Source organism: Aphelocoma coerulescens, chromosome 5, assembly GCF_041296385.1.
Source record: "Aphelocoma coerulescens isolate FSJ_1873_10779 chromosome 5, UR_Acoe_1.0, whole genome shotgun sequence".
Classification (NCBI taxonomy): Eukaryota; Metazoa; Chordata; class Aves; order Passeriformes; family Corvidae; genus Aphelocoma; species Aphelocoma coerulescens.
The window spans coordinates 40,402,992-40,419,361 of NC_091019.1; the positions used below are offsets into that span (position 1 = coordinate 40,402,992).

A 16,370-nucleotide genomic window follows, 5' to 3' on the forward strand; every position below is an offset into this window, starting at 1 on the left:
CAGCTGATTTAATTAATTTGAAAGTCTACATGCTTACTTAAGATAGTCTTACACTAAGAAATACATGCAGAACTCAGGCAGTGCTTTTTCCTGTTGATTTCTGAAGTGACATCAAATTCACGAAGGAAAACAGCTTTTAAAAATTATCATAATAGGTGTCAGGTAGATTTCTCCAACACTTTTATAAACTCAACCAGTATCTTTTCACGCTTATTTCGAACTTACTTGTCAAAACTGAGTTGCGCTAATCCAGCAGTGAAGGCACTGTCGGAAACCACCTGTGCCAACCTGGCCAAACACTCTGCAGCAGCACATCTTAGAAGTGGATTACTGCTTTCCAAGGCACCCACTACCAACATCAGGGCAGATCTTCTAACTTCTTCTGAACCTAAACTTCCCTTGCAGTTAGCCAAATGCTAAAAATAGACATTAAGTATATTAAACAGTTAGACAATAATCAGAGTGTGCTTTTCTGTCAGTCATGCAAAAAATACAAGACCTGTAGAAGGATTTTGATTTTCTTCCCCTTTGTCTGAGGAATTCCTCTCTTTTAATTTGGTGGTTTGAGAGTCAGATGTCCAAACCCACATAACCGTACATCACAGCACAACATTATAGTATCAACATTATGATTTTAGGAAATCCTGGATAGATTGCAGTAGAACCAGATAAACCAACACATTAGAAGAAGAAAACCACTGAGAACAGAATAACACAAAGAGAAATCTGAGTCCAAAATAAGAGCATGAGCAAAAGCTACCCCAGTTATCTGGATTGCACACTAAATATGCCCCAAATACAAATATTGTACAATAAAAGTTCTTGCCTATTCTGAAAACATTTTGCCTAAGAAGAGAAGAATGAAAACTGCACATGAACAGAGGAAAATACAAATAAAGCATCAGGGAAAATGAACAAATGGCAGATAATTATGACATCACTTTATTTTACCAATTGTTACTTTTTTATTTATACAGTAAGAAATATGAAAGACAGTGACAAAGACAGAAATGATACAAACAGATTTTTTCCATATCTCTCTTATTTGAATGACACTTGTATGGATGCTGGTACACTAGAGTGTACTAGAACAGGTTTCCCTAAAACTAATATTCAAAAAGGAGAAAACTTAAACAGTGATTCCTTTGCACTCAAGAAAGCTATGCCATCACAAAACAATGTATCACCATAGAAAACAGGACTGATCACCTTGATTGTTAATCAAAACAAAAACTTCTGTGTACTATCCTCGTTTGGACTGGGGTAGAGTTAATTTTCTTCACAGTAGCTAGCATGGTGCCATGTTTTGGATTTGTGCTGAACACAAGGTTGACAATACTGAGATGTTTTTGTTATTGCTGAGCAGTGCTTACACAGAACCAAGGCCTTTTCTGCTTCTTGTGCCACCCCCACCAGTGAGCGGAGTGGGGGTGCACAAGGAATTGGGAGGCAACACAGCTGGAACAGGTGACCCCAACAGACCAGACAGAGATTCCATACCACATGGCTGTCAAGAGATAGTTGTTTAGCATAAATAAGTTTTAAGTAGAATGAGTTACACAGAGGTAAAACACTCAGTAATTTAGGATGTTGCTTGCAAAACTTTACTGGCTGAGCATGAGTAGCTGGATTAGATGAAGCCATAGACCAATATCTCTGAACTTACACCTAGAGATGTTTTTGTTTGGAATGGAGTTAATTTTCTGAGTAATTTTCCTAGTAGCTGGTACAAAGCTGTGTTTTGTCTTTAGTACAAGAACATTGATAACACGCTGATGTTTTGATTGTTGCTAGGTAATGTTTATCCTAAGTCCAAGGCTTTTTAAATTTTCCATGCTCTGCCAGAGAGCAGATGCATCAGAAACGCAAACCAGAAGATCAGGAGACTACAGCTGGCAGCAGAAGCTGCAATTCCTCACGAACCACCTACCTGCACAGACACAGGGAAAGAACCCAGCAACATATTAGAAGACCCCTTACCAAAAGTCACCACTGGACCCAGAGACACATGCAAGGCACATAAAGAGCATATGAAGGGTAGGTGCATAAATCATAAGGGTATAATTGCCTAGGGATTTTTGTTCTGAGTACTTCAGAGACACCCAGCTTGAGCTGACCTGCTGCTGTATAACTCCATTAAATAACTTGGTTTTATAAATCTGACGCCTGACACTCTGCTCCGGGAAACCCGGAGTTAAGATGGAAGAAGGAGGAAGCACACCAGACAGTGAGTGTATGTGACAACAAGGAGATGAAGGGGACACCTGTCTGCTCACTGGGGCTGCCCACTGCAAAGGGTTTCCTGTCCCAGCACCTAAAGTCTCGGGTGGTCTGTGTGCAACTCCTTGAACAGTGTGAGAATGCCCCTGCAACAGCTCTTCCTTTAACATGGAATCATGCTCAGCATATAAAGTTGGGAGGAGGAAAGGGAATTTCTGGAGTGATGGTTTTTGTCTTCCCAAGTGACTGTTAGGCAAGATAGACCCCTGCTTTTCTAGCAACAGTTTAACACCTGCCTGCTGATGGGAAGCAGGAAATTAATTCCTTGTTCTGATTTGCTTGTGTGCATGGCTTTTGCTTTCCCTATTAAACGTCTTTATCTCAACCCAGGAGTTTTCTCACTCTTACTCTTGCGATTCTTTCCTCCATCCCACTGTGGGGGGAGTGAGCAAGTGGCTGCGTGGCTCGGTTTAAACCACAGCAATTGATGTATTTGAACCAAGAGATGCTATGGTTTAATAGAGAGAGAGAGAGAGAAACAAAGGGGAGAGAGAGAGCAGATTTACCTTTAAGGAAGAAGAAAAGGCTGACACAACATGCAGTTGTACTATTTGTTGTCGAGATCCTTTTGTTTGCTTTATGGAATTCAACAACTGTTCTAACACCTGGAGCCTTATACAAAAACAGAAGAGAAACCACAGAATTGAAAATTAAAGAAATAAATAAAGCTTTTAAATTTTATTTTAAAATCCATAATAAAACCTATTTATTATTGAAACAGAGGTAGAATAAATTAACTCCTGAGCATTTTCCTTCAACAGACATCCCCGTCTACTACAAAAAACCCTGCATATTCCATTTCAGAATATGAACTTCCCTATATGAACATGAAATTTTTTTATATTTGTTTCCTTATAAGTGATTATCTGTGAATACGTATATCTAAGTAAGATTAAACAGACATTATTAAAAGGAATATACGGGAATAATGCATTTTGACTTACGATTGAGAAAGGAGGGGGAAAAGGAAAAATAAAATGAAAATGTATTTATCTGCATCAATTAATTCAGGTCTTGAGAAACAGATGAAGAAAACCAACCAGCAAGCTGGTGACAGTTGGGGCAAAAAAAAAACCATAGAAAAAAAATCCAAAATAAAAGTAGTCAATGAAGACAGAATGAAGAAGTAAAGGCAGGTCAGAAGAACAAATATATCTTGTGGCAATTTTATTGGCAGGTATTCTCATATACAAGCAGCTGCCTGGAACTTACACTAGATACCAAGCATTCAAAGTTGTGAAGACATCAAGACTCAGGACTCATCAACACTAAACACTCATCCCACACAGGAAACTATAAAACCATCACCAGCGATAGTGATCATGATCTAACATTTGAGGTCTAACTACAGCTGGCTTTGAAAATATAAGGCTATTTGATTTTAAAATAACTCATCTGCTCTAAAGCTGCATACAAAATTATTACCAGCAGCACACAGAAGAAGAAACTGCATTCAAAAATCTTCAGGAATTTTATGCTTTAGCAATCAGTGTGCTTATAAATGTGAAACAAACCAAAATGCCATGTATGCGGCGAGAAAAAATACAGACAAAAACCCAAGAGAAGTTTTTGATGTCTTTTAAGCATTCTTGTACCTTGACAGAACTGTTAAGACATGCTCTCTTATTTCTTCCCATCCACTTTTTATAAAGAATGTATTATGCATTAAGCACCACAAAAATTGTGTAATAGCTCTCCAAATAGCTTCCATTTTGATCTGGCTATCAAAACAAAACATTTTTCTTGGTCCACAGAATTTGCTGTAACCTCCTGCTGGATGTGCTTTTTTGTTGTCAGTAACCTTAAAGAGAGAAGTCCAATAATGTGGTGGTCTGAATTATGCTGTTCAGATGGTCTACAGACTCCACTTATGCAAAAAATTATTTTTTTTCCAGAACTGTTTTCTTCTGTATTCAATGTCAAACACTGTAACCATCTTATAACACCTCCTAAATTCCCCAGCAGTTACAGATACTACTTTACCTGTGAGATTCTGTTATGTGGGAAAACATAACTCCAAAAAGTCGAGTTGCTGCACTGATAACAGATAATGCAGGAGGTAGTGGTTTAGGTACTGAATCCCCTTTCGCAAATTTCTCAAAAATTGAGTAAGGGTCATACTCCAAGCTGCCACCAGCTATGCTGTTACCTAAAAGGAGCTGTAAGAAGGAAAAAAGTGATAGCCATATTTTTGACCATGTCTAAATGAGTACTGACCCAAATAACTACAACTGTATGAAAATACAATAATACCTTTATAATAAAACCAAAAAGTACCTGCTCTTCAATAAATCGGTGGTCAGTCTCCTGCAGTAGGGGACCGAGTAAAAGGAGATCGTTCTCATGACAAAGGGGTGGAAGCAGGAATGTAGAGGCATCAATCTGGCTATCTGGGACAGTCAAGTCAGTCACTAACTCTTTTAGAACAGCACTGAAGTTTCCTTTAAATTAAAGAAAAAATATTCAAAACACTTCATTAGTTACTTGCCACAAGCAATTTTGGGAGCAATATATTGATCCTGAAATAGTAACATCCATCTAACATTTCTCTTTAGTCTTCAAACAGTTAATTAGAGAAGACTCTCTGTTAGAGGGGAAACCACAGAGCAGTACCCGACATAAGCAAGCTAAGAAGCTGAAAATCAGAGAGTTTTACCTTTACAGAAGGCATAATGCCATACAACTGATAATGCAATAAATTAGTTACATTTACAAATAAATTAAAAGGGAAACAAATAAATAAATAATAAATAAATAATAAATAAATTAAAGGAGAAAAGGCAGTTATGAACATAGCCATATTTTCTTCTATTTCCTGAAAATTAATGCCACAGAATGTATTACATAATCACAAAGGGATACTTGGACTTGGCAAGCAGAAGTAGTTTAAAACATCCATAGGTTTGATAACTAACCAAAAGCTGATTAATGCAGTGCCCTATTTTAGGAGTTTGCATGCAAAAACCAAAGCAGGAGGAGTTTACTGTAGGTTACATTATGATAAATTACACCGGTAGTTAAAACTTTCACATATTTTTGCACATAATACTGCTGACAAGGCTGTACATAATACTACAACACTGGGCACTTTGAGTCAGACTACTGAGGTTATTAAAACAGGCTTTGTTGTGAGAGAACATTTCCAGTGCTGAACCACATGTGATGAGAAAGGACTGGTTTGTAATTGTGGTGAAAAACACTGCAGAACTGATTTTAAAGAATGTACACAGTCTTTATACAAATATTACATAAGAATTTACCTCCAGAGCATTAAGACTGAAAAGTCAAGTCCTCATGAATTGGGAAATATCAGCACTAAGACGTGGAGAGGGGAGAAGGACAGGAACTTAACTCCACATATCCAATTCCTTGCATTCAGTTTTGTTGTTAGTTGATCACACAATTACATGTTGGCACTACAGTTGCTTAAAATTTTTCAACACATGGAAGTTCCAAAAAGTGGGACAACACAGTTATCAGCACCTCATGAGCATGAGCACAGTTATTAGTATAGTTGGAGATGGTAGCTGCAACCAGCTACTTAACCCTTCCTGAAAACAGAATCTGTTCTGAGAAGCTGACTTGCTCTCCCCCGACCTGTCAACCTCCTGGCCCTATCAGCATGTCTCCCCTGCAGGCATCTGTTGCTTTGCCTGCCTCCCTGACTAATTAAGCAAGTATATAATTTTCCCAAAGTGCTTTACTCAAATCTTAATGCAAAATGTTTGCACTATCACATATATTGCAAGGCGTACAGATAATGTGTGAGAGGAATAGAAATTGAGCCTTTAAAAAAACCATGACACTGAACAACTAGAAGCTGTTTTTTCATTATTAGTCATCACAACAAAATTTCTTTTAAAAAATCCCCTTCCTATGAAAAAAACCAGTTTTTGAAATAAGATTTCATGGAGATATCCAGCATTTTTTGACCAAATAAACATTTATTTTAGTCCCAGACAGTTGGCAATCCTCAACACTTCAAACAATATTACCCCAATGCAAAACAGCTCAAAATTTTAAGCCAGAATGCTGTTTCAGCATTCTAGCTATTCATCTCATCCTATTAAGAAAGAAAAGTGAATGCTTGTATTCAATTTTATGGTTTAAACAGTGGAACACAACAAGCACAAAAAGCCGAAGAATGGAAAGAACCTTAATGAGTTGTCTGACAAAACATATTCATTTCAGACAACACGAAACATCAAGAAACCTAATAGAATTCAAACTACTGAAATTATTTTTGTGAAATTTTCAATTTGGACAATATCAAACTTTTTATATTAACTCACAACGAATAAATGTTTAGCCTCAAAAACATGAGCACATTATAATCAAAAATTAATGACACATGAAAATGATCACAAATACGACTTGTCATCTTAGAAACACAACCAGCTTTCCCCAGCTTTAACAAGTTCATACTTTGGAGCAGATAAATTACAGGTCTTAACCATTCACACATGATGGAAGACAGCAACTAAAACATGTTAAATGTATTTCACTGATGTTCAAGTTTACCTAATATGTTCTTCTCATATCTGTTATTGCTGAAATAATGCAAAAAAAATCAGTTATGACTCGTGTACACTCATGGTAAAATTTTGCAAAATTCTGCTGGTTGAGCAGATATGATTTTGAGAGATGACAAAGCAATAAAAGGAACATCAAAGAGGCAGAAAGTGAGTAGGAAAGGACCAAACAGAGCCTAAACAAGTCATAGTATCTCAGGCCACACAAATCTAAAGGCATGAATTGACAGAGGAGCTTGGGTATATGAACAGTCTGTTTTCAACTGTTTATTTTCTTGGGTATTTTGTTTTGTTCCTCTTGTACTAAAGAAAACAAGCTTTGCACATTATTTGCAAATACTAAAAGCTTGTATTACAACTCCTGGTATATGTTTCTATCACCAATTTTCTTAAAAAGAAGTAACTTACAGTTTTCTATCGTCTGGCTAACTACCTGGATTGACGAAAATAAATACAAAAGAAATAAAACCATGAAGAGGTGAAAGCTTTTCAGTGTGTCACTCTGAGCCATGTAAAATGTGCCATGCTGTGCAACACAACAGTACTAATTATAATAACTAAATTTAGACATTGAAAAAAGCATTCTGAGTTTCATAGTGATATTGTTTCCCCAAACAATGTATTTTTAAAATTCCCAATATTTGCAAAGACATACAGCTTCTGCATGAAGCTATCATACTGGAAATATTATGGAAAGAATGGTATTTGTTTCAGTTTTACCTTAGAAACTTTTCATCGCATTTTTAAATGATGCACACTTATATGTTAAAATATATAAAAGTAAGTTCTGGCAATGTATGTACTTCCATTCCTTCCCCATTCTCATACTGCTGTACTACACATGGGTGGACACCTCTGAGACTATACCTGTCAAATTACTGTTTTGATTCTAAGGCTATTTTCAAAGCTTTCAGGGGGGTGTCAACTTATTTGTAACAAACTTATCAAGCTTTTTCTTTATTTGTTGGATCTAGAATGCAGCATCCTCAACTAGACTGGTCTCTCACGAGAGTTATATTTTGCAGGTCACACTGTGAAACACCGTATATTTTCAGTGAAGTTAGAACATATGCAAAAATCCCAAACACACCAAGAAACTGCCAAACCCAGCCATACCCAAATGTTTGTATTCTATGACATGTTGCTCCTGTATTCAAGAACAAAAGGAATAACTTGCTCTCAGGGACCGGGGTGCAATCTTCAGTCACAAGTGAGTATTGTACACTATGCTTCATTACATACAGACTCCTAATGTGACAACAGCTTTTAAGGCATAGGTCAGGGATTTGTCCCGATCCTCTTAGCAGTTACCACTAGATGGAGCAGATTATTTGAGTAAGGATTCCCTCCAAGATACAGAGGACACAGCTAACTTAGAGCGTGGTTGCTCCATATTGTCTCTGTCCTGAAGAATACCCTGTACTTCTCTTTACAGCTGTCAAAAACACTATGGTTCCTTGCTGCAGTCCATACACTACTGTATGGCAAATGATTTAAAGATAACAAAGATAATAAATATTTTAGCTGAAAAGTTAGACCCATCCAACTACATTGCATATTTAATGGATTAGAGGCCTAGATTCTTTTTGTTATGTTCTCCTCTAAAAAGTAAGTCAATCCCCAGATTTTGTTGAAACTGTTCCTTAAATACAAACCTTTTATCCACAATCTGCACAGGATCAGATTAATTTGTCTGTAATATATGCTTAGTTAAATCAATTAATTTGAATTCTTTCAGTGGTCTATATGCAATTAGTTTAAGCTAAGGTTACACCTTTGGGAAATTAGGATTCAAGGGAAAAGTAAAGCAGGCATCAAAGAAAAGAAATTTTTCAACTAGCTTGAAATTGAAACGATGTCTAACTTCAAGTTTCAACCAAAAATAGAGCAAAAGCATCTCTCTTAACAGAGGTCTGTATTTGTATTAGGAAAAGGGAAAAAAGATCATGAACACTAGCTTTTCAAAACCACAGTGACTTTGCTACAATTCATCAAACTTATATAGAGGGAATAAAATTTTTTTTTTAGAAAAGGTGGAACTAATCTTTGCTGGCTGAATGTGTGTTGGACAAAAACTTAAAAATGAGCCCATGGTATTTTAATGGATTTCTCTTTGTATGGAAATACGTACCTTCGTAGGCCTTTGGGGGCAATACTGCTAGTAATTCATAAAGTTTATGTCTGTAAACCGTTGATGGTGTTTTTAAGGAATTTCCATATGATTTGTATATTGAAGAAAGCCTTAAAATATAAAAAGCACATCAGAGATGGTAGGGACTTTAAGTTTTATGTAATACCTCAGTTTCATTTGTACTGCTCTACTGAATGCTTTTAAAATCTATATATATTAGAAGTACAGTTTTGATTTGCATAACTAATAGTAAAAGGAAACTGATTTATTTCACATATTCTGAAAAAATGGCTGTTGTCCATTTCCAAGCATTATTTTTATTTAATACTAGAGAAATAAACAAGCTTTCTATTTCCTTTGATTGTACCTATATTTATGACATTATTGTGGATATATTTCTCTAAGTTAGAGCTTAGAGCCCAAACGCATTAAATTGTTCTATATTCCAAAGGCAAAAGTTTAAAAATTATAAAACCCTTTCCAGCTTAGATCTGAAATTAAATACAGAAAATATCCATGTCTAAAAGATGTTTTTCCAAGCATATTATTGAAATTGGTTTCTTATTTTATAAAAAATAATGGTATATCAATGAAAATGTGCATGTTTAATTTAAAAAGCAGTATATAAAAACTGAAAAAACCCTTGCAAGAAAGTTTTCCTTAGATTTTTCACATGACACTGGAATCTGCAAACACATACTCTGATTTTTGTCCCTTGAAAAGAAAGTTCTTTAGAAAGTGCACTAATCAAATACAGAAGATTACTCTAGCTTTTCAAATAACACTTTTATATACACACTTACTGTGTCAATAAATCAACAGCACTTGGGAGAGGAGGAAGAAGTCTCTGGACAACTTCATCCGTAAGAAGACCAGCACAGTGGGAAACAAAGCTTTTAATAGCTAGAAAAGGAATTGGATTTCAATTTACTTAGTGTGAGATATATTAAAAAAAAAATCACATTAGCAAAGTAATTGCATTATTACATCACTAATAATGTATAAAAGTAGAAGAAAATAAACAAAAAAATACTTTGGCCAATAAATGAAAAAACTGATAAAAATCTCAAATGAAAAAAGTCAGATGCACCCTTTTGGTGTCTCAGCTTGGACATTCATACCCTGACTTTTAATTGCATACATAAATGCAATTATTTTTTGCCTTTTGTTATGAACTAAGTGATGGTATATAACTCAACTTCATGATAATTCTATAATAATAATAAAAAGAAAATAGGAGGATGATCAGGTGACCTACTGCTTACTTTGCTAGTTTTCCATTAAAATTTAGTTCAATTACTGTACTTTAGGAACCAATTAATATGTATATACCTATATAATTTACAGAAAACTAAATTTGAGTTTTATTTCCAAAAGCATCTAGAGAATATATTGTATTAAATACCTACTTTCTAAAGAAAAAAGATTTACAGGTTAATTGTTTAGGTAGTTCTAAAATGAAATTACTATTGAATTCTACACTTTGTGATACATCTTAATAGTGAGAGAGAGGGGTGATTACTTTATCAGGGTTTACTGGAAAGCAAAGTACCCTTTAGTACTCTAGAATACAAGACTGAAACACGTTAAGTATTTGAAGATCACTGGAGCAACTTCTTGGAAACCCAAATTCACAGTATTTCATGATTAAAAATTGCAATCTACCAGAGAGTAGCCACATTCAAAGCACTCTTTCCTGGCTGAGAATCCCAACTACCTGATCGTAATCTTTATCCAAATCCTTCCACTCTCACAAACATGTTTGAATGACTCACCAATTCTATTTTGCTTATAGTAAGTTACCTAGTAGGAAACAGAACCACTATTTGCCACATATAATAGACCGGATAAACAACAGAACATGACCCTACTTTGGGTCTTCAGTCATTATTGTGATTTGCTTGCTAAACAAGAGAAGCAACCTTCCTGATTATCATTTATTGTTGAAAAGCAACTGATTAGAAGGAGGAGAGGAAAAATTCTCTGGTTTGTTTGTTTGTTTTCTTTTTTTAGAAAAATGAAACATATATTTATATGTAAATATTGCTATGTAAGCATGTATGTTGGGGAACGAATATAGCCTTTACCAGCTAGTGAAAAAAAATCAGTATGAAATGTCCTTGTTCTTTCAGAAGGAAAATTAACTAAGAGACCAATTATAAATAGGCAGAGAAAGACAGTAAATCCTGCTTACCACTGAGAGCACCAGCACGACCTTCCAGCGTTACTTGCCAGGTAAATGAATCTCCTCGTGTCTTCTCTGTTTCTAGGTCTTTAGGAGACGACGGAAAGATGCACTTCCATAGTAACAGCATTCGTGGCAGATGATGTTGGACAACTGCAGGACCTGTAAATGTTGACAGTTGTCATGCCAATGCAAGGATTAATAAAACTAAACTTTCTTTCGTTCTTTTTTTTTTCTGTGTTCGTAAAATCTTTACAGCAGTAAACAAAACCTTATGCTACTTTCTCAGCCTTCTCATATGTAATTTCTCAAATGTTTACTGTTTTGGTACTTCATTTTCATATATTACTACCCACTGACATATTTACTAGTATGTTACCAAACCAACTACAATCTCTGTTTTACTAAGTATAGACCCTGTGGATCACCAGCATAGAAGAGATGTAATGATCAATAGTAATGTTCAGAAAAGTGAGCATAAGAAAAAAATGGGAGTTGTTGGGCAGAAATAATACCTGAAAACATGGCAAGTGCCTTAAAAATATTACCAAAGCCAATAAAATACATTCTTTATTAGTAATTTACTGATCACAGTCAATAATCTGACCATTAATATATATCAGAAAGTTCTGTAAGATTTCAAATGCCTGACAAGATGGAAATACAAATGATTAGCTCATTTTTTGCTGTGACAACTATTTAAAAATTCTTCATGATCACTAGGACATTTGGTTAGATTCACTTTGAAATTTATCATCTACATTTAATTAATAGCAGTCCCACTCCAATCACTAGTTCTCACACATTGCTCCCAATGAACTAAAAAGCAAATTTGACAGAAATAACAACATTTTGATCTCAGAAAGGTTTTCTAAAATATTTCAACATTTGGGTTTTTAAAACTTACTGTGCAGCAGTAAACTAGACAAAATCTCCAACTAAAAACCAGACAGAACACTGAACGCCTTAATGTAGATAAAGTAAAGTTGTAGAAAGCTACTACCTAATGTCATGAGAGCAGCTATCAAGAGCCATCCAGCCTGCATTCGCTGCAGTGAAATGCGACTGTTCTGAGATGCAGAACACAGCAAATCCTCTGCTACTGTCATGATTACCTTCAAAGTAAAAGAGAAAAACAGAGCATCACATTTTGGTAACTACCAAATTTTTTTTCAATACTGTTTGGTGTAATACTTAATCCTATTCTCTTGTGCCCAGATAGAATGTCATCTTCCTCTTACACTTTGGCAATAAATCAGGCTCATGAAGTTGCAATTCCTGACTTCAGTACTAGTCTGGGATGGCTTAAAACAATTCTGTGGGGTACTAGGTAAGCTACTTTGTTGCTTTGTACTCTCTCTTTTATCAGCAGTAAAATCACAACTGCTAATTCTCACAGGAATATGCATTGGAAGGATAGAAGTGTTCTGATATTCTATTTATGCCACAATGTATGCATGACATCTATGACTTACAGCTCAAAAGAAGGGATGAGAGTGGTAATGATCTTTCTATCCTTGTTTCAGAATAAAGCCTATCATTCTTTCTGACCATTTTTCAAATCAACAAATGGCATGACTGACAAATAAATTAAAATAGTATAGTTAGAATTAATCCTATTTTAGCTGTTCCAGAATAATTGCACGTGCACACTACGTGCTAAATGCAAGGTGACTCCACTTGTTACCAAAGCATAAGCTACCTAGAACTTACGTGGAGGAACACACCTTGCACTCATGCACAATTACCACAGTATGGCTACAAATGCTGTAAGTATTCTGCATATAGTTTGCTTCAATTATGTTTCACATATGTTAAACATATTTCTTATGACTTGCATTATGTCCAGTCTCCAAAACAAACTGCTCATAAATCAGTATTGCAAGTAAGAAGTGTCATTATCAAAAGTATCATTAAAAGCTTCAGTATAGAAAACATCCTTCTATAATTTTTTTTCACACTTAAAATGTCATGAAAGTTTGTTTCACCAATGTTTGAAATTTTTACACTTCCAAAACTTCATGTGAAGTCTTTTTTCCAATCTGAAAATATTAGTTTCCCCAATTCCATAATGCTACCAGGTGGTTGTAAAAGAAGAAATGTATTTGTATACATTCCAGATACAGTTAATACATTTGATTCTAAAATAAGCCAGTACCTTTTTAAAATTATACTACTAAAAAATCACTAACAACTTAGTATAGTTAAACTAGCGTTTACATGGTAGAAAGGACATAATTTAATGATTTCTGACAATTTTTCTCTCTGTATACTAAGAGGAATGCCTTGTATTTGAAGGATTTTTTAAAACTGAATTATAAGCAATAGCACTGAATGTTAAATACATATAAATTCACTAATTACTTTATTTTCTTTAGGTTCCACCTGCAACTCTAACTGCTCTCTCAAAGGAAAATCCATTAATATAAAACAGCTTCTCTAGAGATCATTATTATCTATGTTTGATACTTCCTTCTCAAAACTGCTCTATTTAACACTGGTCTCTTTCTGCTCCTCAGAAGAGGAGCTAGTCTGGGATCTGGCAGTGTTCCTAGGAGAGAGCAGAAAAGGGCTTTTGTCAACTGTTCTGTTCTTCCCCCTGCCAGCATAGTACAGAATACAGTGTTCCTCCCATATTTTTTTCTGTGCCCTCCCATACCTCCTCCCTAGTCCTATCTCATCCTATTATATTCTTCTAAAAGAAATCTTTGTTAAGAATTGTGTTTCTCTGTTAAACAGAAACGTCAGCTCTGCTTAGGTGTAGAGTATTTGAATGGCACTTCTTATCTATATAAGTGGGCAAACTACATTCATTTTGTTCTCCCCGCATGATCTCAGCAATCACAAGGGAAAGTTCATCAGTCAGGACTCTGAATGTCCAGAATGTTCTTAATGTTCATTGACTCTGAAACAGTCTTTTTCAGAAGAGAGAATGTAAGTTTCTACATTATGCAAAGAATTAACATGTACTGCTGACATTTGTAATGCACCACAATTTTCCAAATATGAATAACTCAATGGATAAAATTCTAACGAAGATGGAAACAGCTCCTTTTCCTGGTCTTTATTTGTATGGCTGCATATCTTTAAAACTTCAGAGCACAGCATATCCTACCTGCACTAGTGAGGAGGGTTGCATCTTAGACTGTGTTAATGCAATAAGTTGGTTTCTGTACAACAAAGCAGAAGTGTGTATCTGTTGGACTTAACCAAAGATTTTCAAGAGAGTACGTAATTGGAGTTATTGCTGTACACCCTGACTAACCTGTACACTTGAGAGTCATTTCCAAGAAATGAGAATTTCGTATCCTGATACATGTGAGAAAAACACATGCTTATTTGAGTTATGGTATGCTTCAAAGCCCTCTTCTTGAGGAACCAAAGTATCTCATCAGTAACATTGGGTATTGTGATTATATCACAAAGAAAACATGTAAATACTGCTGCAAAAAAATATAAGAATGGCCTATATGTAAAGTATTCAGACCATACCTTCCCTTTTCCATGTGGAATTCCTAAAGGACAATGTTTTACTGCACCCAGCAAAGCGGCAACAGCAAAACTATAGCCAGTTACTGCTTCTGGGCAGGATTTCAATGCACTAAGACGTTCAATGCAACGATCCAACAGCAGGGACGCATAGGAGGGCAATGCTACTGCGATACAGCGCAAACACCAAGCTGCTGTTAGTCTCACTGAAATACTGGGATGAAGAATGACAGAAATTACTGCTTCCAGAACTCCTGAAAAATAAAATGCATAAACACACTTAAGAAAGAGGCGGATTGTCAAACAAGTGAAAATGTATATACAGGACTGGCAAACATAACGCTATCCAATTTCTATACTTCTCTTGAAAAAGTACTATTGTTTTTTATTTTGAAGTAATTGTAACAAATTTAAATAATTACACTCTTTTTAGAAAAATTTATCCTGGATGAAAAGTAACATTATGGAGAAAACCTAACATATTACAGTTATCCCCCACTATACATAGAAAATATCTGTAAGCTTCTGTAAGGAAGCAGAAATCCATGCCATGGATGCAGCTAAATGAAAACAATAAAGGTACCCAGCTCAATCAAACTTTTTATTATAAGTGTTGGACTTTAAAAGCAACCCTTAATGGAGTTAAATTTGATAAAGATGATTTTTTTAAATTAACATTCTTGTACAGGTTAGGAAAGATACAGAACTCTTTGGGCAATGTCTGAAATTTTCCTACAGCAGTAAGGCAGCCAACTTTCCCTCCTTCCCCCTTTTTTTTTTTAAGTTTATTGGAAGAATACAGAAAATAACACAAGAACTATGGAGGATCCTGGTAAGGAGACTGAGCACCAGAAGAACAGCCATAAGAAATCAAAGAAGATCACACTGAACAAACAAATATAAATTTAATTTGTACTCTGGTTCACAAAATAATTCAGGGCTTGTACCTGTACTGGAGTCTTGCAGTAAGGGTGCTGCTGTAGTTCCTAAGCCATGAATGAGACTTCCAAGTTCCTGAAGTGCACACACAAGCACGTGCTGACTTACTGTTACATCTGTTGTATTAATTTTTGTTTCCAAGTTACCGTCACTCATTGCAGCATCTGATAACACAAGAAAATCACCATGAAATCATACCAAAAATCAAACAGATGGGAGAAAGGTTTTTGCCAACAGAGTTTGTTTATATTACTAAATGAGCTTCTACCATTAGCATTTTTGTTTCCATAAAGGATTACCTTCACTGAGACAAGTACATTTCTTTTACTAAAAAGATGGTGCAGTAACCTCTGTGAGCGCAAGAGTATAGATAAATGGAAACTAACAAATTGCTTATCTTTACGTGATGGGGAATAGTAGCAAGTAAGAAGTGTGTTATCATCTGCCCCATCAAAAGTAACTTGAAGAAGACATGCTTTGATATAACTTGCCAGATTTTACTGCATTGTAGGAAAGAAAAAAGGGAAGAAAAGAATGAAATCTTGCAAGAGCAAGCAAGTGAGAAGGCGGAAAGATGGAACAAAGAGGAAGGGAAAAATATGATGTTTTTTAAAAGTTTATCTTCTGAGACACAAATGTCTACGTCTGTTTAGACACAAAACATTCTGTTATTTAAATCAGATACAACATGCAGCTGTACACCAGAGGACAATTCGTTATGTCCAGGATTCTCCTTCTTCTCCTCCAGAAGGCCAATGGTGGAAGATCAGCAGCTTTTTCTGAAAGCAGTGTACAAGACCTTATCATGCAAGAG

The 16,370-nt window shown here is 35.4% G+C and overlaps 1 protein-coding gene across 9 annotated transcripts in view; it reads right to left on the reverse strand.

Annotated features, from left to right (window-relative positions):
* HEATR5A (HEAT repeat containing 5A) overlaps positions 1 to 16,370 on the reverse strand; it is a 65,104-nt gene that overhangs the window by 26,776 nt on the left and 21,958 nt on the right. For all 9 annotated transcript variants that reach the window (XM_069017760.1, XM_069017767.1, XM_069017763.1 and 6 more), the window contains exons 10-19: positions 15,565 to 15,720; positions 14,621 to 14,871; positions 12,132 to 12,243; positions 11,138 to 11,290; positions 9,747 to 9,846; positions 8,944 to 9,053; positions 4,558 to 4,721; positions 4,264 to 4,439; positions 2,787 to 2,892; positions 226 to 416 (exon numbers count right to left, since the gene is read on the reverse strand). In XM_069017760.1, coding sequence (XP_068873861.1) covers positions 226 to 416; positions 2,787 to 2,892; positions 4,264 to 4,439; positions 4,558 to 4,721; positions 8,944 to 9,053; positions 9,747 to 9,846; positions 11,138 to 11,290; positions 12,132 to 12,243; positions 14,621 to 14,871; positions 15,565 to 15,720 — 1,519 coding nt within the window. The remainder of the gene's footprint in view (positions 1 to 225; positions 417 to 2,786; positions 2,893 to 4,263; positions 4,440 to 4,557; positions 4,722 to 8,943; positions 9,054 to 9,746; positions 9,847 to 11,137; positions 11,291 to 12,131; positions 12,244 to 14,620; positions 14,872 to 15,564; positions 15,721 to 16,370) is intronic.